This window comes from Colletotrichum jinshuiense, chromosome 2, assembly GCF_051148585.1.
Source record: "Colletotrichum jinshuiense chromosome 2, complete sequence".
Lineage (NCBI taxonomy): Eukaryota > Fungi > Ascomycota > Sordariomycetes > Glomerellales > Glomerellaceae > Colletotrichum > Colletotrichum jinshuiense.
In genome coordinates, this window is record NC_139309.1 from 3680858 (window position 1) to 3704006 (window position 23149).

At 54.9% G+C, this 23149-nt stretch overlaps 5 protein-coding genes across 5 annotated transcripts; 4 read left to right on the forward strand and 1 right to left on the reverse strand.

The window, feature by feature from the left end:
• Positions 1 to 4760: 4760 nt before the first annotated feature.
• Positions 4761 to 11001, forward strand: EsH8_II_000964 (putative histidine kinase HHK2p; the record flags this gene model as incomplete). The annotated part of the gene is made up of 2 exons (XM_083264262.1): positions 4761 to 10730; positions 10783 to 11001. 2 exons carry the CDS (start codon positions 4761 to 4763, stop codon positions 10999 to 11001), a joined length of 6189 nt encoding a protein of 2062 aa, XP_083121584.1.
• Positions 11002 to 12242: 1241 nt separating this feature from the next.
• On the forward strand, positions 12243 to 14716 carry EsH8_II_000965 (uncharacterized protein; the record flags this gene model as incomplete). The annotated part of the gene is made up of 5 exons (XM_083264263.1): positions 12243 to 12378; positions 12499 to 12766; positions 13103 to 13480; positions 13620 to 13904; positions 13957 to 14716. The coding sequence occupies 5 exons, from the start codon at positions 12243 to 12245 to the stop codon at positions 14714 to 14716; spliced, it is 1827 nt and encodes a 608-aa protein (XP_083121585.1).
• Positions 14717 to 15349: 633 nt separating this feature from the next.
• On the forward strand, positions 15350 to 17285 carry EsH8_II_000966 (chaperonin-containing T-complex subunit CCT3; the record flags this gene model as incomplete). The annotated part of the gene is made up of 6 exons (XM_083264264.1): positions 15350 to 15374; positions 15456 to 15546; positions 15574 to 15782; positions 15840 to 16430; positions 16486 to 17123; positions 17196 to 17285. The coding sequence occupies 6 exons, from the start codon at positions 15350 to 15352 to the stop codon at positions 17283 to 17285; spliced, it is 1644 nt and encodes a 547-aa protein (XP_083121586.1).
• A 358-nt stretch (positions 17286 to 17643) lies between these two features.
• EsH8_II_000967 (PRKRIP1 family protein) lies at positions 17644 to 18279 on the reverse strand (the record flags this gene model as incomplete). The annotated part of the gene is made up of 1 exon (XM_083264265.1): positions 17644 to 18279. The coding sequence occupies one exon, from the start codon at positions 18277 to 18279 to the stop codon at positions 17644 to 17646; it is 636 nt and encodes a 211-aa protein (XP_083121587.1).
• Positions 18280 to 20280: 2001 nt separating this feature from the next.
• EsH8_II_000968 (acid phosphatase DET1) lies at positions 20281 to 21943 on the forward strand (the record flags this gene model as incomplete). Its single annotated transcript, XM_083264266.1, has 3 exons — positions 20281 to 20335; positions 20410 to 20865; positions 20922 to 21943. The coding sequence occupies 3 exons, from the start codon at positions 20281 to 20283 to the stop codon at positions 21941 to 21943; spliced, it is 1533 nt and encodes a 510-aa protein (XP_083121588.1).
• Positions 21944 to 23149: the final 1206 nt, after the last annotated feature.

A 23149-nucleotide genomic window follows, 5' to 3' on the forward strand; every position in this document is an offset into this window, starting at 1 on the left:
TCGGAGGCCAGGGCTGGTGGGCAGTTGTTGCAAGCGCTGGGCAGAAAAGGCTCTCGGCTACCGGTGATCATCTTGGGACGACGCCTGCCGCCGGGGCTTAATGGAAATGGAATGGAACCCAAGCTCGCATTGGGTTTTGCATGTCCTCGTTTGTTTAGTCCCAAGGGAGAAGCCGCCAACGGGAACGGAACATAAAAAGGATACAATGGAAGAGCCGAACAACAATGAGTGCTGACAGTACGGATACGTACCGGCTGAAGAGGGGGCCAAGTACATTTTCGTTCCATTGGGCTTGGATGCCCATTGCACTAGCGTGCAGTGCAGTCGGAGAAGCCACCTGGGTCATGATGCATATTGACGTCATTTGGCGTTCATTTGGCGTGGCATAAACATGCTTCAGGGGTCAAGGAGGTCACGCGTTGTCCAAAAAAACTGGATGTGCCTCATTAGGCCTTGCAAGTACACCTTGCATCGTTTCGTGCGCAGGAAATGTCACACCGTACCATGTCCGAGCACCAGTATTCTAACTAGCTCTGCTATTCCACCGGAGCAGCGTCCGTTAGCTCCAAATATGGTATCGTTGCTGCGAAACGCTGGGATGAAAGAGAAAAAGGGGTCCTCTTGAAGGCAGGGTTGCGGAAGACGTCAAGACTGTTTCGCCGGGGGTGCCTTCGTGCGTATGTATGTGTGGTGCCTCAAGCTAAAAGTGAATGAGGTGCTAATTCGCAGAGCCTGTTCCTCTCGCAATGTGACGATGAAAGTACTTCAACCGCCACAAGCTTCCAACCATGGACACTCGTGCGTTTGGGGCGGGCGAGATAATGCTTGTAGAGAGCAACAGGTGCTGCTGAGGTGCAGATGCCACATTTAGTGGGAAAGAGGTTGCAGGTCAACCACGAATCAGACGATGAGAGCCAATATCGACTTCAACTGTGATCGGAACCCTGCCTCGACTTGGGTACCTCAACTTTGTCGACTGCGTCCCAGCCACCCTAAAAACCCCATCGCTTGTTTCCGAAGCTTGGCGAGCAAGAAGATAAAAAAACGGGAATAAGAAAAATCTGTTCAGAGGTGGCGCAAAACCTGCTCTGGCGGCAAGATTAGAGTGATAATGCCCCTTCTTTTGGGATGGCGGCCTTCTAGTGAGTCCGCTAATGATCATTACCCCGTCGGAACTGTGCTTCTGACACTGGCCAACACGGCCTGACAAGCTCGAGCACGCGGTAGACTGCCTTGGTGAGTGAGGATAGGGATGCCACCAAAAATTAGCCACCCCATCGGGTCGGCCGCTTCATACCTTGGGGCAAGGGTGTAGCTGGCTGCGGTATGCTCGTTGTTTAGCCAAACCGGTAAGTAAGGTGACTCGGGGAAACAAATGGTCTGATGCCCCGAACGACGACGGTACGTTGCCGTACGGCCTGGACGGTTAGAGAAGAACTGCGAAGTGAGGCTGTAGTTTTCAAGATGTTGCCTTACAGCTCACCGTTTCCCAGGGCACATCCCAATCTCTTGCCCTGGTGCGGTGGGGTTCCTAAGACGTATAAATCCAACCCCACAAATTCCCGATCGAAGTCGTCAACGGAGCCTTTACTACGGTAAACGTGATCGAGCAGTCCCGTCCAATAAAACGTTAAGCCCATCGTTGGCGGGGAGCCGGGGGCGGAAGCTTTATCACTTGACCACCGCTGTTTGGAGCATCGCCTGGCATACCTTGCTCTGAGAGTTGAGCTGCGGAAACCGAAACAGACCAAGACGGCGGCGCAGACGGGTTGCCATCCGTGTGACGATGCGAAGTAGAACACATGAGGACCCAAACGACCACGTTCGTCCCAAAATGTGCGCAGATGAACGATGTACGTGCTGGTGTACGAACCCACACGTATTCAAGAGACGATAGTGGAGATAAATAAGAACTCGATAATCGTGACGTTGATGCGACTCACTCGAGGCTCTACCAATGGATTCTCTGTGAAGGGTGTGTTGGATACCTACCTCTATATCTGCCGTCGGATGTAGTCGTACTAGTGCCTTCGTAGTCGTGAGCTTGCCGCGGCACCGCGGTTACGTCCAGCGTTGCAGCTTGTTTTGGGATTTTTGTGGGCGACTGGGATAGAGTTCAATGTGTCGGAGGTTCACTTTCCTGCTTTGCGTGCCGGCAAAGACGGGGGGAACATGCCATGAACAAGATGAGTTGAACCATGTCTTTCACACCGTAGGTCTGAGGATTTCTTGGGCCGCGCGGTAATTGAAGCAGTCCGAGGAGTCACTCTCGCCCACATTTAATAGGCTAAGACGTTCCGTTTCCCGTATTTCCTCCGGGGCGTTTTGCCAACATTGATGGGCGGATGTGATATTCGTGGGGAGAACAGAGTCATGAACTTGCCGCTGCCTTGGAGGTTGGAGGAAAACATCATGGGCCGGGGAGAGTTCACGAGGTCGGCAAGGCCAACTAGTGGTAAATTTCTGGCGGCTCATGTGTTCAGGGCGAAGGCAACAAGCTGCTTAGGGAGGGGATGCCTGGCAATGAAAGCGCTCGAGCGGGCACCGGTACGGGAATCGTGGATTCGCCATTCATTGAGAAACGGCGGACGGTATCCGATGGAAAGACCCTTTCCCTTGCTCCGAGGTTTTCATTGTACTATGTAAGGTGCCCGTGCCAGGTGCCAGGTGCGATGCCGTGGTCGACCCTAGGGACCTGCAGATTTGCGTCTTGGCAGACCGAGCTTCTTCACCAGCCTGACCTGACCTCTATGGTAATGTAGTGTAACCAGACAGGCAGGCCCTGGCAGGAAGGGTAACGACCGTCGTCAAACGGACGAAGACAAGACAGGAGGAGGGAGACTTTGGATAGGCTTCCAGTCAGGTGGCAGGCATGCCCCTTCACCTCGGAGCGGAAGGTAAAGACACAGGCCTAACGAAGACGGAGGGTCAGAATTGAGTGGGTGCCGGACGTGGAGTTGGGGCCGGCGGCAGCCATGGCCGGGTGATGTAATGAAGATACGTATCCAGCCAATTTCTCCACAATCGACCAGGGCAGGTACACGTGCATGTACATGTACATGTGCATGTCCCTCGATACATCCGAGACCTCGACGGAGGTATTCCTACTAGCTATTAGTTACATCGCTGGAGGGCCACGCGGGCAGTTCACCATCGCAGTAGCTGTCGCGCATGAGCGAGACGGGCGAGTTATCGTCCAAGGCATTCGGAAGGCGGACTACCTGTGGAGAGTTCCAATGGGCCGAATCACGACTGATTGATTACTGCAGGCTGTCCTGGGTCGGCGGGGAATCGAAGGGCGGGAACGGCGCTGTCAAGCAGTGGACCGTGAGATGAACAGAACACCGCGCATTGCTAGCCCTGACAGCTGCGCTCATGGTAGGATGCTAACAGGGGGGGCTGGTATGGCCTTTCGCTTCGCTACGGAGGGGTTCTTATCCATGGGAGAAATGAGTGTCAATAGGGCGTCTATTAGACCTGACTGGGCGATGGAACGCACAAATTTCTCCCAACGCGCCCGTAAGGATCTCCCGTCCGGTGTGTTCAGTCTGTGATGAGGATACACAGTACCTACTTGAGGTAGAGTAGTGGGCGATTAGCGCCAAACCTGAGTACCGGTACCTCCCCTCAGCCATGGCAGGGCCACACCACGCCGGTCACCTTCCAAGGAAGAACCCCCGTTGGCGGTATTTGTTTTTTCCCCCTTCCTTTTGGCCTTTGGATGAATGCCCATGGTTAGGCAATTTTCTGCCCAAGAGCCTAGATGAAGAGCTTGTTTTGATGAACGGAATAGGAGCCTATCAATGATTAGAGGTGAAAACCAATTTGGGGGGGGGGGGGGAAGAGAGAGAGAGAGCGGCGACTCGGCCTTCCAATGCTGCATACCAGCCAAGACATTCAGGACGTTGAGCGGTTCTCAGCGACCGCAGCGACACAGAACTGTACTTGCGCTGAGCTGAGCTGAGCTGATCGAGGTGCGGTGCTGTTCATGCTCACCTACCCCGTCCAGCTGCACGTCGTCGTCTTGTACTCAACTGGACCGGGCTACGTCATAGGCCTCGAGTGGACCGCACACCCTTTCCTTTCTTGTTCTTCCGTCTCTCTTGTCTTCGTGCCCGCGCTCCTCCTGCTGCGTTTCTCGCTTCGCCTCGCTTCGTTTTTGCTCTTTGCCCCCCGTTCGCTGTCACCGTCACCGTCACCGTCCGCCAGGCCCGCCGTCGCCGTAGACAGAGAGAAAGAGAGAGAGGACAAGCACCCACCCCACACCCAAGTCCCAGTCCCCATTCACAGTCCCATACCTATTCGGTCCATACCACTTCTGTCCAAACGTACATCCCATCCATACAACACCATCCACCCCAACCTCACCTTGCCTCACCACCACAAGGTACCAAACCAAACCAAGCCAGACCAAACCTCCACCTCCACCTCCACCACCACACCGCGCGCTTCCGCCGACGGCACTCCCCCTCGACTTCTGGATTGTCACCTCTCCTTCTCCTCACCGCAACCTCACCGAACGATTTTTCAGGGTAAAAAAAACCGCACCCCTTCCACTCTAGTATACGCCGGCCGAACCCCTCGCCCGTTTCCCTCCCTTCTCGACTATACCGCGAGACCCTCGCTGCTGTCGTTCTTCGCGTCGAACCCTGCCGGCTACCGCTCGAGGCGACATCACCATTCGTTCCCCTCCGGAAAAGCAAAATCACCACAAAACCCTCGCGACTTCTTTGTGTATGGGGTGCCCTTCTCTATGAGGAATGCCCAGCACGAGCCTTCCAGCAGACAAGAAAGACCCGTCCTCTGCGCGTCGGCTTAGCCTTCCAAGACGATCCACGCCCGACCCGAAAAAATCGCCCACCACAGAACCGTCGCTCACCCTACCGAGCCCCCGTCATGGCCTGACCTTCGACCATTACAAACCTGGGGGAAATGCGCGACTCGCAATGTCGAATGTGCCCAAGGAGCAGTCTTCTCGGTCTCTGACTGACCGCCCCAGCGCCCAACTCGAATCTTCCATTACTACGGCTGCGAGTCCTGGTGGCGATGGCCCAGATACTAACCAGAAGTACAGCGTGGGCGCGTCTCAGACCGACAATGACGTTGTAGGTGGGACAGGCGGCAAGGAAGAAAAAAGCAATAAAGATGAGGCCGCGGGGAACAACGCCGCCGACACGCCGCCACCTGGGCTTTCCGAATCCCAGATACAACTAAATCGGTACCGAGAGCGACTAGCACGAGACTTGGAGAGGCGTGAGATGGCAACGAGAGGTCTGACAGCGACGACCCCCGAAAAGGTGCGCGTGTCGCCAATTGCTGAGGAAAGTGGCAATTCGCCGCATGTCAACGCTGCATCTGCCGCCTTGTCGACGACAGCGTCCAATTTGACAACAACATCCACCGAATCAGGCAACACCATTCGTGGCGGAATGACGCCAGGCTTCATCGCGGGTACTCCGTCCTACCCCTTTCCACGCATGTCCACGCCGGGATACGGTCCTGGCTGGATGAACCGACCATTCGGAAATATGTCTCCAACTGCCGCCGCCTTTATGTCGCAAACCATGTCATTCGAGGGGTTCGGTGCTGCCCAGGATAAAGTGCTTTCCGGTTCGTCAACGCCGGCGTCGGCGCTCACTTTTCTTCCGGCTGGAGCCACTGGCCAACTGGAAGGCGACTTCCCTAGCCCAAATCTGTATGACCTGTCACTAATGCTCAACGCTGAGCCGGGGCTGGATGCGTGGTGGAACACAGTCGTTCAAATCATGAGAGATGTGTACAAGGCCGAAAGAGTGACACTCGCGGTACCAGCTGACTCTACTGATATTGAGAATGTGCCTTGGGGCCAGAAAGCAACTTACAACGAACACCAGGAGGACGACCTGAGCCTTGGCTACATGGCCCGGGGCAGCAGTATGATACCCAGCAGTGCCGGTGATGTTGGCCCCGAAGAGACTCCATTGCATGAAGAATCACAACGACCAAAATTGTCGTCTCGGCCCAGTCTTCAGACCCGTCACTCCTTCACCGCGTACGAAGACAACAGAGAACGGACAGGGAGCGGTGAAAGACTTCTGCCCTCGCGTCGTCCCGCACAACTTGGTAGGAGCAAGAGTTACTTCCCGCCCGGTCAGACATCCGAAGAGAGTAGTCAAGAGGCGCCAGGACCAGAGTTGAATCAGTCAGCATTGGCCGAACATGATGCCGAAGAACAAAATGTGCCCAGTTGGGAAGCCCCTCTTGGTGCTAACCCGGACACAGAAGGCAGGGTGCTCCCTGTACTTCAAGCCCTGGATTACGAGGCCGACCCTCTTATCGATCACAGTGGTGTCATGCGTGTTCTTGAACGTGGCAAGGTTATTGCATTGACAAGAAGCTATCCTTATCTGCAGAACCTGCCAGAGGAGCAGCCAAGTAAGTCCAAGGTGACGGCAAATACAACTTCCGCGGAGGCCGCAAGAAAGAAGTTGAAGAGAGGGAGGATAGAGTCCAGCTCAAAGCTGTCGACTATTCTCGGCGGCGCAAATGCACCCCGGAACTCGGGCCGTGGTCATGGGGGCGAAAAGTCTAAGCCATCCAGCATGATCTCCCGGCTTGACGACGATGAGCCTCGGCCCCCGACCCCGAAGTATGAGGAGTTCGAACAAGCGCCGCCATCGCCATGGTCTCAGTCCCCAGCGCCATCACCGGCGGTACGTGCCGACCCGACAGAGAACCCTTTCTTCACAGATGCCATGGTCGACGAAGACTCTTTCAACCCAGGATCCGCTCCTGCAGATTATACTGGCATGCGACCGCCCGAAGCTATTGGTGTAGACAACTCGTGGACAGTCTTGCACATTCCGCTCACTCACCTGCTTCTCTCAAAACCCGTTCATCCTTTTAAGCTTGACACGACGATCCTGGAGCAGAAGTCGCATTCTCGCAACCGAAGCGAGGCTCCAGAACACTCCGGAGACAATGAAGACTCTGCTACCGCCTCTTGGCAAAGAAAAGACAAGCCAGCGCCGATCGCTATCCTTTCAATTCTCAGCCCCATCATTCCCTACCCCTCGAATCTTCGCCATTCATTGGAGTATCTTGCCCCGCACCTGGCAACCTCCTTCTCCCTATGTCGCCATTACACAAATTTGGAGACGGAGCTTGCCGGGCTTAATCGCCGAAGACCTCAGACAGCCGGGTTTGGAGCAATCGCTGCTGACGGGCGCGCCCTGGCGGACCCAGCCAGCATTGGCAACCTAAGCTACCTGCCCTCTGACGACATGCCCACCCAACGTTCGCTGGCGGGCAGCATGACGAGTCCTAGCGATTATTCTGTTGTGTCGAAAAGCGCCGCCGGCTCTCCAATCGGCACACCTGGTTGGGATCAAAGCTCCCTGCATCAGGTTATGGACAAACGGGGGCCTGCCACTAGCCCTGCCCAGGTCATGGGAGACAGCTACTTTAGTACCAAGCAAAAGTCGGCCGCGTCAAGGGCAGAGACATCATCGACGAGCTCGCAGAAGACGAGGAGAAGTTCCAGGGAGGAGTCGCCGGCGGAAAAGCGACAATCTCGCCTCTCAGCCGGATACAGGCCCCGTGTTCAAGAGCCATCTCAGACTCCCGGGACTGGAGAAGGCGAAGAATTAACAGAAAGGGGTGGTGCTGACAGCCGTGCCTCGACGCCTGGGGGCGCCAAGAGAGTGCTTTCTCACGAGCTTAAGAACTACTTGGATGAAATCGCAGTGCTCGAACCTAGGATGAAATCTGCCGAACACAAAGGTTCAGAACACGGCCAGCATACCCTCTTGCATTCCTACGGTGGTGATTTCGCCACAACCTTCCAGTCATTAACACCCAGCTCGAGCGTCGTAAGTAGGCCAGTACCTCACACGGCACCTTCTCGGCAAGGCTCTTTGACGGTCGGCCCGGTTGATATGCCACCGCCATCGGACCGTTTGAAGGGGCTCATTCTCGACTCCCTCCCAGCTCACGTATTCGTTTCGCTGCCGCAAACCGGTGAGATAGTCTGGGTGAACAGCCGGTACTTGACATATCGTGGACAAACGGTCTCTGACCTTGCCGCCGATCCCTGGGGTAGTATCCACTTAGATGACAGAGACGAGTACTTGAAGGCATGGGGCCACTCGCTGCGGACAGGCGAGCAATTCTCGAGGACAGTGCGCATTAGACGATTCGATGGGGCCTACCGGTGGTTCTATGCTCGCGCCGTCGCATCCCGTGATAAACGAGGGGTCATGATGCAGTTCCTTGGCTCGTACATGGATATCCATGACCAACACATCGCGGAACTCAAGGCAGCACGGCAAGAAGAGATAGAGGCCTCCGAAGCGAAGCACAGACTACTGGCCAACCTCATACCTCAAATCATATTCACCGCTACCGAAGACGAAGGCATTACGTTTGCCAACGAGCAGTGGCTGTCGTATACTGGCCAGAGTTTTGAAGACTCTCTAGGATTGGGATTCATGGACTTTGTTCATCCTGATGATCTGGCCAAGTGCCAAATACCTACAGACAGACCCCCGACCCCGATGCCTACCAAGTTCGACCGAAAAGCTTACCAAGAGCCACAACCGCCCGAGGCAACATTCGCCAGTCTCGTTGCTCCGGGTAAGGGGCAGAGCCAGCTGGAGACGAACCTGAGGGGCATTCACCAAGCGTTATCACGTAATAACAGCTCGAGTAGCAGCTCAGTCTATGAGATGCCTACTGCTGATCTCACGGCACTGGCAAGACAAGGTATCATCAAAGTGGCAACCGACAGCAATGGTAGATTGTCCTACACAACGGAGGTTCGATTGCGATCCAGGAACGGAGAGTACAGGTGGCATCTCATTCGATGTGTCGAGATCGACAACATTGACTTTGGGAACGGGGCCAGCTCTTACTTTGGCTCAGCAACGGATATCAACGACCACAAACTGCTTGAAGCCAAACTGAAGGAGGCTATGGAGTCCAAGAGCAGATTCCTGAGCAACATGTCTCACGAAATTCGAACGCCGCTCATCGGCATTTCAGGAATGGTCAGCTTCTTGCAGGATACAATTCTGAATGAAGAGCAACGCGACTACACAAACACCATTCAGACAAGCGCAAACAGCCTTTTGATGATCATCAACGACATTCTCGATTTGTCAAAGGTTGACGCTGGCATGATGAAGCTCAAGTACGAATGGTTCCATACACGCTCTCTTATCGAGGACGTCAACGAGCTGGTGTCCACCATGGCTATTGCCAAGAGACTGGAGTTGAACTACATTGTGGAGGAGGATGTTCCAGCCTGGGTCAAGGGCGATAAGGTCCGCATCCGTCAAGTCCTTCTCAACGTCATCGGCAATGCCATCAAATTCACCGCCGAGGGCGAAGTCTTCAGTCGATGCAGAGTCTACACTGATAGGAAATCGACGATGGACCAGAACGAGATCATGCTCGAATTCGCAATCATTGATACTGGTCGTGGCTTTACAAAGGAGGAGGCGGATCTCATCTTCAAGCCGTTCAGTCAGATTGACGGAAGCAGCACCAGGCAACATGGCGGAAGTGGTCTTGGCCTGGTAATTTCCAGACAGCTGGTAGAACTCCATGGAGGCAATATGGAAGGCTCTGCGGTCCCCGGCCAAGGCTCGACTTTTACATTCACTGCAAAGTTTGCCCTGCCGACGAAGGACGACCATCCCGATGCACCATTGAGTCCACAGGCGCTGCAACCTTTGGTCGAGCCCACTGAAGAGGTTTCTGTTCTTCGCTCCACGAAGCCGCTGCAGTCGCCCAAGGCCGTGTCCAGTATAAGCCCCAGGGCCGAGCTTGACTTTGTGTCACCGGCTCTTGCTTCTAGCGGAAGTTCGGTTCCGTCAGTACAGTCTAGCATCTCTCACGCTACAGAGCGCACGTCCGTGTCGTCGGTAAATGTCGGCCTCGTCCATTTCAGCGAAGCTGCTAGAGCAAGCGGCCAAGACTTGTCGCAAATGAAATTGGAGTTACCCTCCAACGAGACCTCACCGGGTGCGACACCCACGCCGGAAACTTCCAAGCCCGGGAATCTCGAAGATTTCAGGCCCCCTATGTATTCCATTCTCATCATCTGCCCACAAACTCACAGCCGTGAGGCTACCGCGCAACACATCGAGACGACACTACCCAAAGACGTGCCTCATCAGATAACTGCCCTAGACTCCTCCGAAAAGGCACGGAAACTGCTAGGAGGAGAGGACTCAGTCAATTTCACGCACATCGTCCTCAACCTGCCCTCCCCTGAAGAAATCATTGGCCTAATGGAACAGATTACCAAGTCAACAACAATCACCAACACGACAATACTCATTCTGTCTGACTCGGTTCAACGGCAGGCCGTGATGAGGATGGCAACAGATACAAAGTATGAGAAGCTCGTGTCGGAAAATACCGTCACGTTCATCTACAAACCGGTCAAGCCGTCGAGATTTGCCGTGATCTTTGACCCCGACAAGGTCCGCGATCTGAGCATCGACCGAAACCGTTCTACCGCCCAACGAATGGTTGAAACTCAGAAGGCGAGCTACCAGGAAATTGAAAAGCGCATGGGCAACAAGGGGTATAAGGTGCTGCTGGTTGAGGACAACCCTGTCAATCAGAAAGTTTTGAAAAAATACCTGAAGAAGGTTGGCGTGGAGGTTGAGGTGGCCGCAGATGGCGCCGAGTGTACCGACATGGTATTTGGCCACTCCCACGACTACTACTCCTTAATACTTGTAAGGCTTTCGTTTGGTTGAGGCATGTCTTCATAGCTGACTCGTCTTGTAGTGCGACTTACACATGCCACGCAAGGATGGCTACCAGGCCTGTCGAGAAATCCGACAATGGGAGAAAGGTAACGGGTTCAGAAAGTTGCCAATCATTGCGCTGTCAGCCAATGTCATGTCCGACGTCCAGGACAAATGCGTCGCGGCTGGCTTCAGCGATTATGTCACGAAACCCGTTGACTTCATCGATCTAAGCAGAGCAATGTCCAAGTTTTTCTGAAGTACACCGAGGTAAAACCCGCGACAAACAACACTGCGAGATGGAACTGCTATGGAACGCCGGTTACACTCATGCTTGTTGCAACAGCACGGGCGCTCACACAACATTTTACATTACAAACAAAAGGGGGTTACATTAGCAAGGCATGCGTCATTGGGGAATAGGCGTTCCAAGGGATACGAAAGATTCTGGTCTAGCATGACTAATTATGGTCCTTCCTGCTCACCATGTACAACTGCTTCGAGGCGGATGCCATCATAGAGACACGCCTCTAGAAAGGAGGGTCTTTGGAGGAGGAATAACCATACAGGATTATTATACACTAGTTTTTTTTTTCGGTTTGCATTTTTTTCCGCATGGGATCACGACAAGGGAGGATATATGCGGCCCACTGGTTGGCTGAGATGGCAATGTATGTACGTGGCTCACAGAGCCGTGGCCTAGGCGGAGAACATAGGTCTTTGAGCACCGAGGCTGTGGTTTGGGCTTTCCCACGGGAAGGAAGTAATCAATGTGACGAACTTCCGATTAGATTCGGTTCAAGTCGGGCTCGGAGTATATGTGGTGGTTAAAAAAGATATCAGGGTGAGAGGCTTGAGGTGTGAGAAAGGTGGTGGCCCTCACCGTTTCTTGCAGGGTCTTACTGGCGCTGTGGAGAGAAAACACGGTAATCATCGTCGGAGACGCGGTACTCCAATGAAACAAGCAAAACTAACTATGCTCTCTATAATGTGTCTTTGATGCGGTGGTTGCTCGTCTGTGCTCTCATGCCTCCCTCAGGCAGTGCCCAGATATTGGCGAGGTTCTTTTGTTGAAGGTGATTGCCGGCTGTATTCCTCAGTTCGACTTCATGTGGGCGGGCGGTCTGATATAAGGCGCCTACTACGGGGAAAGTGTCCCAACCTCCTCTTTGCGTACCTATCACCTCAGCTTTCTGGCTATCGCACTTCACTCTTTAGTCACTCCCTTGCCGAATCAGGGCAAGGACGATGCTATTCGCACCTTTCTGATGCTGGACGCCACCAAGGCTCCAGCGTATTGACACCGCCTTGTTGCCCTGCCTTTTCTTCTTCAAATCCAGCTTACTTTCCTTAATCTTTTCAAGCCTACGACCTTTTGAAAAAAGAAAAAAGAAAAAAACTCGGTCGCCTTAGTCCATGTTCACGTCGTGGAAGGACCACATCAATCCTTGCTGTGGTTGGCGACGCAAATCTTCGGCAACGGTACGCAGACTGTCGGACATGGGCTTCCGTTCTGATACCTGCAACATTCGTGCCATTGGCCTTCTCGTCTTATACTCGATTGCTCGCACAAAGCCAAAGAGCGCCCAACCTGCTGAGAGTCAGATCTCTCTGTCTTACGGCGACCTGACTAACAGTGAGCTATAGATAGCTACTTGCAACACCAACGCCCTTCGGTGATATCTTTAGGGTCCTTGATGGGCTGGCCTTTCCCGCTACTTCCATCGAGCAAACTCACTGAGTATTCATATACTAGCCGAAACATATGCTTCGCGAAATTCCTTCGACCTGAGCTCCATCGCCTGTCCGTCGTTCAAGTCTCTCATAAACCTCAACGACTCCTTCATCGCATCTTCCTCGGCCACTCAAGGCGGCAACACACGCTTGTACACCACCGGCATGGCAGTTTCGTGGACTAAAGGCTACAAGAGGCACGCGAGCGAACCCGACAGCAACACCGTTAAGAGACAACGTGGCGAGCAACTTGCTAGTGATATTGCTACCGAAGCCTTGGTAGAAATCAAGTTAGTAGGGGAAATTAACCAACATCAGTGGCTGCCAAGGGCGCGGAACAGAAGAACCATGGCAGTCACGAATTCAGGTACGGTTGTGGACTCGAACCGGATTTTCATGTGTCCCTAGGAATACCCTCGATTTCTCAAGTCAACTATTTGAATGCTAATATGAAGGAGTAGAACGAGGACTCTGTTTACCAGAGCTAATCCAACAAAACGTATTCCCCGGATGCTCCTCTCACCGTAAGACGCATTTGATTCTGGGACTTCGTTTCGACTAAGTTTTTTTTTTACAGGAGCGCCGTTGTACAGTCGGAATCCATCAGACAGTGATGTCGAAACCAGTGCCGGCTACATCCTCGCGAATTCGCCTGGTTTCCAGAGCGGCATGAGCGTGCAGCAAAAGCTTCTCTTGGGAATTCGACTAGGCTTCCAGAAAAAGGCAGAATGCGACGTTATCAGTCGACAAGATCCAGATGGTCCGCCAACCGAGCCATTGAATGATATCACGGCTTTCGGCGAAATCGATTTGACCGACATCACCCTTTGTTTACCGTCAGTTTTGCGGCAGGAATCCGTCATCAGTGATGCCGAAACTGCGCATCAGTTGTTGGGAGTTTCGCCCTCTGAAACTACGCTGAAGATGCGGGACAGTCTGGAAATCAACCGTTCGCAACAAAGAAAGGAGCTCAACGCCCATTACAAGGCCCGCCTGAAATTTGTGTAAGTGATAATAGCGTTATTCGGCTAAGGGAATGATCCTCGCTTACCAAAACTCAAGTTTAGGGATGCAAAAGAGACTAACAGCGGTCATTCGGCCATACAACAAGAACGTTTACAAGATTCCGGGACTCGTTGCCAGACGGCGAAGCGGCCAGATTATGAATGTTGAAGGGCAACAGGACCACCAAGGGGTGCCTATGAACATGAGTTTCAGCGCCTTTCAAGAGAGGTCTATGAACATGAACGGATACCAGCAGCGCGCTATACAGTGCATACACTTTCAGAAAGAGGAATACATGCAGCAAAACTTCCCGGGGCCACCGCTGGGCCTAGACACTCCTCGGGATTACGGAGCGAACTCGAGCACTGAGATGTTTTTTGAGCATCAAAAAGATCAGACCCTATGTTTGGTTGAGCTGGACATGTGAGTCTATCTCCCTCGTTCTTGGCCCACTAGGTCTAACATGTACCTGAAGAACAGACATAACCGGAGCGAAGCGCCGATGGCTATGTTTCGAGATTTCCAAGCCGCTTGTCCAGGCCGACGGTTCGGTTCCTCTAGAGCTAACACCGACACCACGATCATACGTTAAGATCGCTGTACCAGCTGATAAGATGACTGTGCTTTTTAATACAAAGCAGCCAGAATCTATTGGCGAAGATCATCTGGACTCGACTCAGTCCCCACAGCTAGGCAATTTCCAGAAGCTTACAATATGTGGCTCCAGACATCGAAGCGATGCAGAAAAACTGAGACTGAGAATGAGCAAAGACGGCACCCCGATATTCGAGACCCAGTCTAAGAAGAGCTATATACCTGGCTCCAGTGTAGCCGAAGACTTCCTATCCGCAGAAGACTTATCTGGGCTCCCGTGGAAAGAAACGGACCGGCGGGTCAAGCACGACACCAGGACCAAACGGAAGGACGAGTTTTGGGAGCGCGTCCGCCAGGCAGCAGAGTTTGACAAAAAGAGGTGGGCCTCTCTGCAAGAAACCATGGCCAGAGACAAATGTATCGTGGACATCACGTTCAGGGGCGACTGGGCCGAGTTCGCCCCGAAGTCTCAGACGCCTCGAACTACGTGGACGCCATTGGTCCCGTCGCAGTCTCGGCTGTCTCCATTCGCCCCGATATTTCTGCCACAATACGGGAAGAAGAAGCCAGGCGCGAGATATGACGGCAACACAAACCGGCCTTCAGGAAGTTCCGGGCTCCGCAACGAAACCAAGTGGTAGAAATTCATGCCGCAGGGTATACTAGCTAGAAATCCCTTGGAATGAATTCGGAGACGGGAGATGAGTGTGCCGCACACTCAAAGTGCTCTTTTTACTCGTCTCTCTTGTATAATTAAGAAAAATACGCCCAGAGAGGAAAAAGCAGCCAAGCCAATAAGAACTCCTATACTCGTTCTTCTGGAGATTGCCTATCCAAGTAGCATCGGAAGGGCAAAAAAAGCCAGAAACATGACTAGTAAAACATAATAAAATAGTGTATAATGAAATTTGAGCGCCACATTGCAGTTGATGATTGCTAGACTATGCTGGTCGTCAAGTATTCATGTTTTGCTATGACCATAGCGGACGTTGTCGAGAGGCTGGATCCTGGGTGGATCCCTTCGGTGTGGTGCGTTAGAACCAAGGTGAATCTCGGTGAAGCGGGAAATAGGTTCCGCCGTGCTCCAGCTTCATCCCGCCAAAAAACAAACCCGCCCAGCGAACTTTTTAGAAGCCAGGTGCCTTGAGGAGCAGCAGCAGCAACGCCCCCGCCATCTCCACGATTTCCTCTACAACGGTGAAGCTTCTCGCCGAAATAAATCCTCCAGACGACACCTTTTTTTCATCAAATTTTTGAAATCGTCGTCGCCCATCATGCAAGCTCCTGTTGTGGTTATGAGTAGGCAGCCCCTCCTTCCCCTAGAGCTTGACAAGCTACCCCCCTCCAATATCACGACTCAGTACTAATCACCTTTGACAGACACCCAGAGCGGTGAGCGGCAGACGGGTCGCAAGGCCCAGATGTCCAACATCGCAGCCGCCAAGACGTACGATGCCTTCCCGATCTGCCTGTAGACAACCGCTAATCCCACCATCAGTGTCGCCGATATCATTCGATCATGCCTGGGACCCAAGGCCATGCTGAAGATGCTCTTGGACCCCATGGGCGGCATCGTCCTCACTAACGACGGCCACGCCATTCTCAGAGAGATCGAGGTCTCGCACCCTGCAGCAAAGAGCATGATTGAGCTCAGCCGGACACAAGACGAGGAGGTCGGCGACGGAACGACGACGGTCATTATTCTGGGTAAGCTTCCGGAGCGCAAAATGATGCTTATAAAGCACAAATGCTGACCCGGCCCAGCTGGTGAAATGCTCGCGCAGTCTCTGCCCCAGCTCGAGCGCAATATCCACCCCGTTCAGATCATTGCCGCCTTCCGCCGGGCGCTGAAGGACGCCCTCGAGATCGTTGACGACATTTCCCTCCCTATCGACGTCAACGACGACAAGGCCATGCGTGGCCTCATCTCCTCCTCTATCGGTACCAAGTTCGTCTCGAGATGGTCGGACCTGATGTGCGACCTCGCCCTCAAGGCTGTCCGCACCGTCACGTGGGAGGCAGGCAACGGAAAGACCGAGGTCGACATCAAGCGTTACGCGCGTGTGGAGAAGGTTCCCGGCGGCGAGATCGAGGACAGCAGAGTGCTGGACGGAGTCATGCTCAACAAGGACATTACCCACCCCAAGATGCGCCGGAGAATAGAGAACCCCAGAATCGTCCTCCTCGACTGCCCCTTGGAGTACAAGAAGGGCGAGTCCCAAACGAACATCGAGATCTCGAAGGAGGAGGACTGGAACCGGATTCTGCAGATCGAGGAGGAGCAGGTCAAGTCCATGTGCGAGGCCGTCCTGGCCCTTAAGCCTGATTTGGTCATCACCGAGAAGGGTGTCTCAGGTGAGCTTCACTGGTCAAGTGGTGGTTTGGACAAACAGCTAACAACGCATTTCAGATCTCGCTCAGCATTACTTCGTGAAGGCTAACGTTACTGCTCTTCGCCGTGTCCGCAAGACCGACAACAACAGAATAGCAAGAGCCACCGGTGCCACCATCGTCAACCGCGTTGACGACCTGCAAGACTCAGACGTTGGCACGCTCTGCGGCCTTTTCGAGATTGAGAAGATTGGCGATGAGTACTTTACTTTCCTCACCGGCTGCCAGAACCCCAAGGCCTGCACAGTGCTCCTCAGAGGCCCGTCGAAGGACGTCCTCAACGAGGTTGAGCGCAACCTCCAGGATGCCATGGGCGTCGCCCGGAACGTCATGTTCAACCCCAGACTCTCCCCTGGTGGTGGTGCGACGGAGATGGCCGTCTCGGTACGGTTGAGCCAGCTCGCGAAGGGTGTCGAGGGTGTCCAGCAGTGGCCGTACAAGGCCGTCGCCGACGCGCTCGAGGTCATCCCCCGTACGCTGGTCCAGAACGCCGGTGCGAGCCCCGTCAGAGTGTTGACGGATCTGCGCGCCAAGCACGCCGAGGGAAAGCACTCTTGGGGTATCAACGGCGACTCTGGCGTGATTGCAGACATGAAGGAGTACGGCGTTTGGGAGCCGGAGGCCATTAAGCTACAGAGTATCAAGACGGCTATCGAGGTATGTGGATCCACGTCTACAATTGTTTTTTTTTACAAAGTGTTTTACAGTTACTAACACACGCACTTACAGTCCGCCTGCTTGCTCCTCAGAGTGGACGATATTTGCAGTGCGAGAAAGGCGGGACAAATGGGTAACGGTCTGCACGGCGGCGACGAATAAGATGCCTGATGGAAGTTAGTCGGACTGGTATTTTCTGGACTGGGAGATAGTGTAGGCGGGTGTCGGTGTCGGTGTCGGTCGCGTTGAGAGCAACGATGAGGAAGAAGAAAAAAAGTCATACCCTGTACGAAGGCATAGACATGGGATTAGAAATACCTAGACGACTGAAGTTTCTCGGGAATCTCCAAAAAAAAAAGCTTTGATGCTGTTTTCGGGGGCCCTGTCTGGTTTGTGTCTCCTGTCACTGCTCTGTCTGTCAATCCTTGGGACCCACACCGGTTTGGTGTTTGGTCTGAAGTTATTTTTGGTTACGCCAAGCTCACGTTCACGCCTCAAAAGCTCACTCAACACGGATGAATCAGTCATCGTCGTGGATGACGAGACCTGCAGGCTGAGAAGCTCCTGATGATGCGGTGGCTGCATCTGCGACCTCATTTCCTCCAGAGTCCCTGTCTCCCTTGGCGTCGCCGGCTTCCCTCCCCGACGATGCTGCCGCCGCAGTCGCAGTGTTCGACGCAGCAGGGCCCTTCGCAGCACCCGCAACAGCCGCCGCCGCAGGACCCTTCTTGCCCTTCTGCTTCTTCTTCTCCCTCTTCTCCCTGTTCTTTCGCGTGCGCTCCTCGTCCTTGGCGGCGCGCTCAGCCTTTTGGCGCTCAAACTCTTCGTTGTCCTTCTCCTGCTTGACCTCCTCGTCCATGGCGCGCAGGCGGTCGTACTCGCGGCGGCGGCTGGCCTTGTAGACGTGAAATTCGCCGGAGCCGGCGCCGGCACTGGAGCCCTGGACGTTGGTGACGATCTCGGGCGGGGCGGCGACGGCGCGCTTGGCGACGGCGCCCGGGGGAGGGGGAAGGCGGATTTCCTGGTCGGGCTTGGAGAAGAGGGCGTCGAGGTGCTTCGCGTGCTCCGTGACGGGGGTCAGGGCGCGCTTCTTTGTCGGGCGGCGGGAGCGCGGGTCCGCGGAGGTGGGGATTGACTCGGGGCCCTCGCCGGACATTGTCACTGGCTGTCTGGCTGTCTGCCTGGCCCGGATGGGGAGATTGTATGCGTGCGTGCTAGATTTGGGGATTTGCGGGGAGGGAGGGAGGGGGGGATGCAACTGCTTGTTGTGGTAGCAGATGCGGATGCGCGGTTGGACTTGAGATTGCGGATCGTATGATTGTGGAATGAGGCTGGGTGCGGGATGGGGCGATTTGGGGTAAGTTGTTGAGGTTTGCTATGCGGCCGGCCGGGTGCGAAGGTGAAAAGATTGCGCGTATGCGCGTGGCCCGTGTTGGGGTTCTGATGTGAACCTCCCCAGAGATCGCAGGATGGATCAAGAGGGAAAAGATTGGCGTCTAGTGGTGCCGTCCGTTACTAAGAGTGGTCGGTTGGGCGGCTAGGGGAACTCCGGGGCGGCGGCTGTTGTTCGTATGTTTTTTTTTTTTTTTTTTTGCTGTGGCGGTGGTGCTGCGGGAAGGCTGAGAAGATGGGTGGGATGATTGGAATAATGTGTGGGCGAGGTGGGGAAAATCATCGAATGACGGAGCTGGAATGGGCGGTTCTGGGCAAGGCGTGCCGGTTGGTCTACCATACCAGAAGGAGGATGCGGATTGGCGACGTAAAAGTTACGAGGTTACACCGCGAGGGTCTGGAAGCGGCTGCTAGGCGGCAAGCAGGCGACGGAGATGCACGGCTGCCAAAGGCAAAGTGCAAATGTAGACCGAGTAGAATAAATTAAAAACGAAAAAAGTGGATTGCGACGAGCGGATCCCTGTAGCCTTCATTCGCCTGTTCGCAAGGTAAGGCCTTTTTTTTCCCTTCCTTTTACCCTCTTTTTTTGTTTTTCCCCCTTTTGGCTTCGCTCTCTAACCGGGGAAACAAAAAGCACTGCTGCGTGCAAGTGCGAGTGCCGCCATGCTGCCAGGAGGAGGGTGGGTGGGGCAGACAGCCTCGCCGCTTATCGGAGGTCAATGCGCCAATCAGGGGCTATGCATTCCATGTCTCGAGGCGCCAACTAGAGCTGTGCATCGGGCATCTGGTTGGTTGACAGAGCGTTGGGATCCTCCGATGCACCCCGCTGGAGACACTGAGAGATGGAGGGAGGGAGAGATGGCCAGGGGCCGTTGGGCCTTGTCTTGGAGGGAGGGGGGGCGGCGCCTGTCCCCAGAAATGACAGGGCTTGAGATTGAAGACAGGCCCGCCCGCCAAAAAGATGACCTCTCACCAAGTGGGACGAGGGGTCCTTTCTACTGCGTAGTATACATGAGAATGGCCATGACAGCCATGCCACCGAGCGGCGGCCAAAAATACCTGGCACACGGGGGGCAGGACACCGGCGATTGATGTACAGCATGCAATGCCTATTGCGGCACCTTTGGGGGTCGCTAGCACTGAGCAACACAGTCGCAGAGTCACAGAGCCAACCCGAGGCCCTAGGGGAAAAGAGTCAAAAAATAAACTTGTGACTCTTTGCCTTTTCCATCCCACTTTAAACCACTCCTTGCTACGCCTAACGTTCCTTGTACTCCGTACCTCAAACTCAACCCATCTCAACCTGTTAAACCTGTTGGTCAGAAACATCTGCGCATTACTAAACCAAGCACCACCACCCTCTTGTCCGCCACCCAGAAGGTTAAGGTTGACATCCATCGATACAAATACAACCGGCCGTCTCCTCTCCCCCCCTCCCAAGGCTTCCCTCCACGCCAGTGTCCGTAGCCCGTCCGCCAGTGCCTGCATCCGCCCCGCCGCATTCCTCCCCTTGCACTTCCCGGTCAACAGGGTTCTCAACGCTACTACTGACTTGCGACCCGCGGCTCAATCCTGTTTCCTGCAAGAGAGCCGTCTTTGTCTCGTCGTTGTTGAATAGTGCCACCGGCCGTAGGACAACTCTCGTTTTACCACGTCGACTTGATCACTCTCAGTCGACATTTACGCCTTTTGCCACCATACCCCCAACTTAAGGGCGCCCGACTACGATTATCAACCGGCGAACTTCCCGTCACAACCCGGCATCATGGCTAAGCCGAGGCTCATCATCCTCATCCGGCACGCCCAGTCCGAGGGCAACAGTACGCATCCCTCCCCCCTTCGCTCGAGATACCTCCGTTCCCCCGGCCTTGCTAATCCGCCTCTGCCTACCCAGAGAACCGCGAAATCCACCAGACGATCCCCGATCACCGTGTGAAATTAACACAAGATGGCGTGCAACAAGCCTACGACGCCGGGCGCCGCCTGCGAAAGCTGCTGCGCGCCGACGACACCCTACACTTCTTCACCTCGCCCTACCGCCGCACCCGCGAGACCACAGAGGGCATCCTCTCCACGCTGACGTCCGACGAGGAGGGCCCCTCGCCCTTCAAGCGCTCCAACATCAAGGTCTACGAGGAGCCCCGCCTGCGCGAGCAGGACTTTGGTAACTTCCAACCGTGCTCCGCCGAGATGGAACGCATGTGGCAGGAGCGCGCCGACTACGGCCACTTCTTCTACCGCATCCCCAACGGCGAGAGCGCCGCAGACGCCTACGACAGAGTTAGTGGCTTCAACGAGAGTCTGTGGCGCCAGTTTGGAGAGAACGATTTCGCCAGTGTTTGCGTTCTAGGTAGGTCAACCGCGATGCTACCCACCTCGCGGCATTGCTCGCTAACACCGTCGCAGTAACCCACGGCCTCATGTCCCGCGTCTTCCTGATGAAGTGGTACCACTTCACCGTCGAGTACTTCGAGGACCTGCGGAATGTCAACCACTGCGAGTTTCTCATCATGCGCAAGCAGGAGGAGAGCGGCAAATACATCCTCGAGAATAAGCTCCGGACGTGGTCGGAGCTGCGCAAAGAGCGGGCCCTGCTAAAGGAGAAGGAGGAGAAGGAGGAGAAGGGGAAGACCGAGGTGGAGGGAAACCAGGAAAAGCCAACCAAGGATGCCAAGGCAGGCACTCTCCTCGAGCGCAGTAAGACTTTCATCGTCACGCGGCGTTGGGGTGGCTGTCCTAACGGGTGTAACCACAAGAGTCACTACCAGAGGCGTGACGACCTGGAAGCCCTCCGCCTAACGGACGAGTCAAACGCCAACAGCAACGGAACCGTGAATGGCCACTCCCGCCGCCAGTCGCCCGCACCAGCCCGGAGGCCTGTCAAGCGGTGCGAGCAGGGTTATACGTCGGACGAAGGCACCGACGGAGACGGCAGGCCTCCTGACATCGACGTCATCCGCTCCCGCCAAGAGGTTGTCTCCTCTCCGGACGGCACGCCCTCCTTTATCTCCGCCGAGGACCGTCTCCGAAGTATGATCTCGCCGCATCTCCACGTCGGCCGCGATTTTGGCGGCACCTACTCGGGGCACACCTCAACGGCCGGCAGTGACACGGACTCGTCGGAGGAGGAAGGTCATAGGCCCGAAATTGCAATCGTCACAGTAAAGGCCAAGGTGGGAGCCGTTCCCAAGGACGACGGCAGCGGCGCCACCAGCGGCAGTATCAGCAGCAGCGCCAACGGTCATGCAAACGGGAACACGACACCAGGCACGCAGGATGGCCAGTCAGACGAGGAGGGCTTGCGACGAGGAGCCCGCGCCAATCGCCTCGGCGACACCAACAGCATTGATCTGGGCTCCGAGGCGGACGAGGACGACCTTGCCCGCGCGGAGAGGGAAGACAAAAGCATACAGGGCAGTGTGTATTAACGAGATTAAGCGGAGGCGTCGGGATTGTGATTTCCAGTTTGACAGACCGGCCGAGTCAACTGATTGACACGAGGCCCAGCGGTTGTTTCTTTCCGGCGAGGGCGTATCTTTTGGGATCGGGATCTGTGCGGAATGTAGTGTTCTTCCCTGCTCACGAATGGGTTGCATGCATGGGAATGGGACCGCCGCGCATTAGAGGAGCACGGGTATTTCATCAGTGTCGCCTGTCCCTTTCGTCTTCTCTTTTCTTTTTTCCGATCGGTTATGATATGAGGAGGATATACCTAGATTGCAGGGTGCGTGCGAATAGACAAAAAGGCAGATACGGACATGCCAAAATCAAAATCACACAATTTTTGCACTGCATCTTCGCCATCGTACGCATACGGTTGGTGTGTCGAGCAACTGAGAGACACTCGCCCACACCTGTGAGGCGCATTCATCTCGCATTCACCTCTATGCCTCCGTTTGTCAACCGACCAGCCTCCGTTCCCCCTTCTTGTAGCTCGGTCCACATCACGACACCTCGCCACTCAAGGACATGTAAAGGTCAATTTGAGTGGCGCTTCTAGGCCACCGGCCGCATAAGGGGCTGGGGGGTACCCTTGGCCTCGACGAGGCTATATCGCTGTTCATGTTAGCTGCATGGTGTTTGAATCAACAATCCTCATACCGCATTCGTTGCTCGGGTCCAAGCCCGAACGATTGATGCACCGCCAAACAAGCAGGTCTCGCATTGCGCCGGACATGATGACGGGCCATGATGAATGAATTTCTAGCGGGGGCTACCCGTTCATCCTCGTGTGGTTTTTCCCCGGCAGCGACTGGGTTTTGGCCGCGCACGCCGGTCTCAGCTGCGTTTTCTTGTTGACCGTGAGATCTCGTCTGCGGGCTGTCTCCCAAAAGCCGGTCTCTTTCGGGGGCATGTTGCCGGGGAGGGAGCTCGCTTTCCCTCCCTCGCTTCCTCCTCTGTCGCGCGCATCAATGGGTTTCGGATCGCCGCGCCAAAGCGAGGGAGCCAGCTAGCAGCGATTTAGATGTCGTCTATCCGTCCGTCTTTCCAAGGAGGGCGGCGGCAGTGTCGTCGTTCCGCGGGTCCAGCATGCGCGGTTCGCACTTCCCGAGAAGCCACCTCCCGCGACCTCCCGTCGAGACACAAATTTGTCGGCCGCGCTCCAAATCCCCCGGCCCGCGGCTCCAAATATC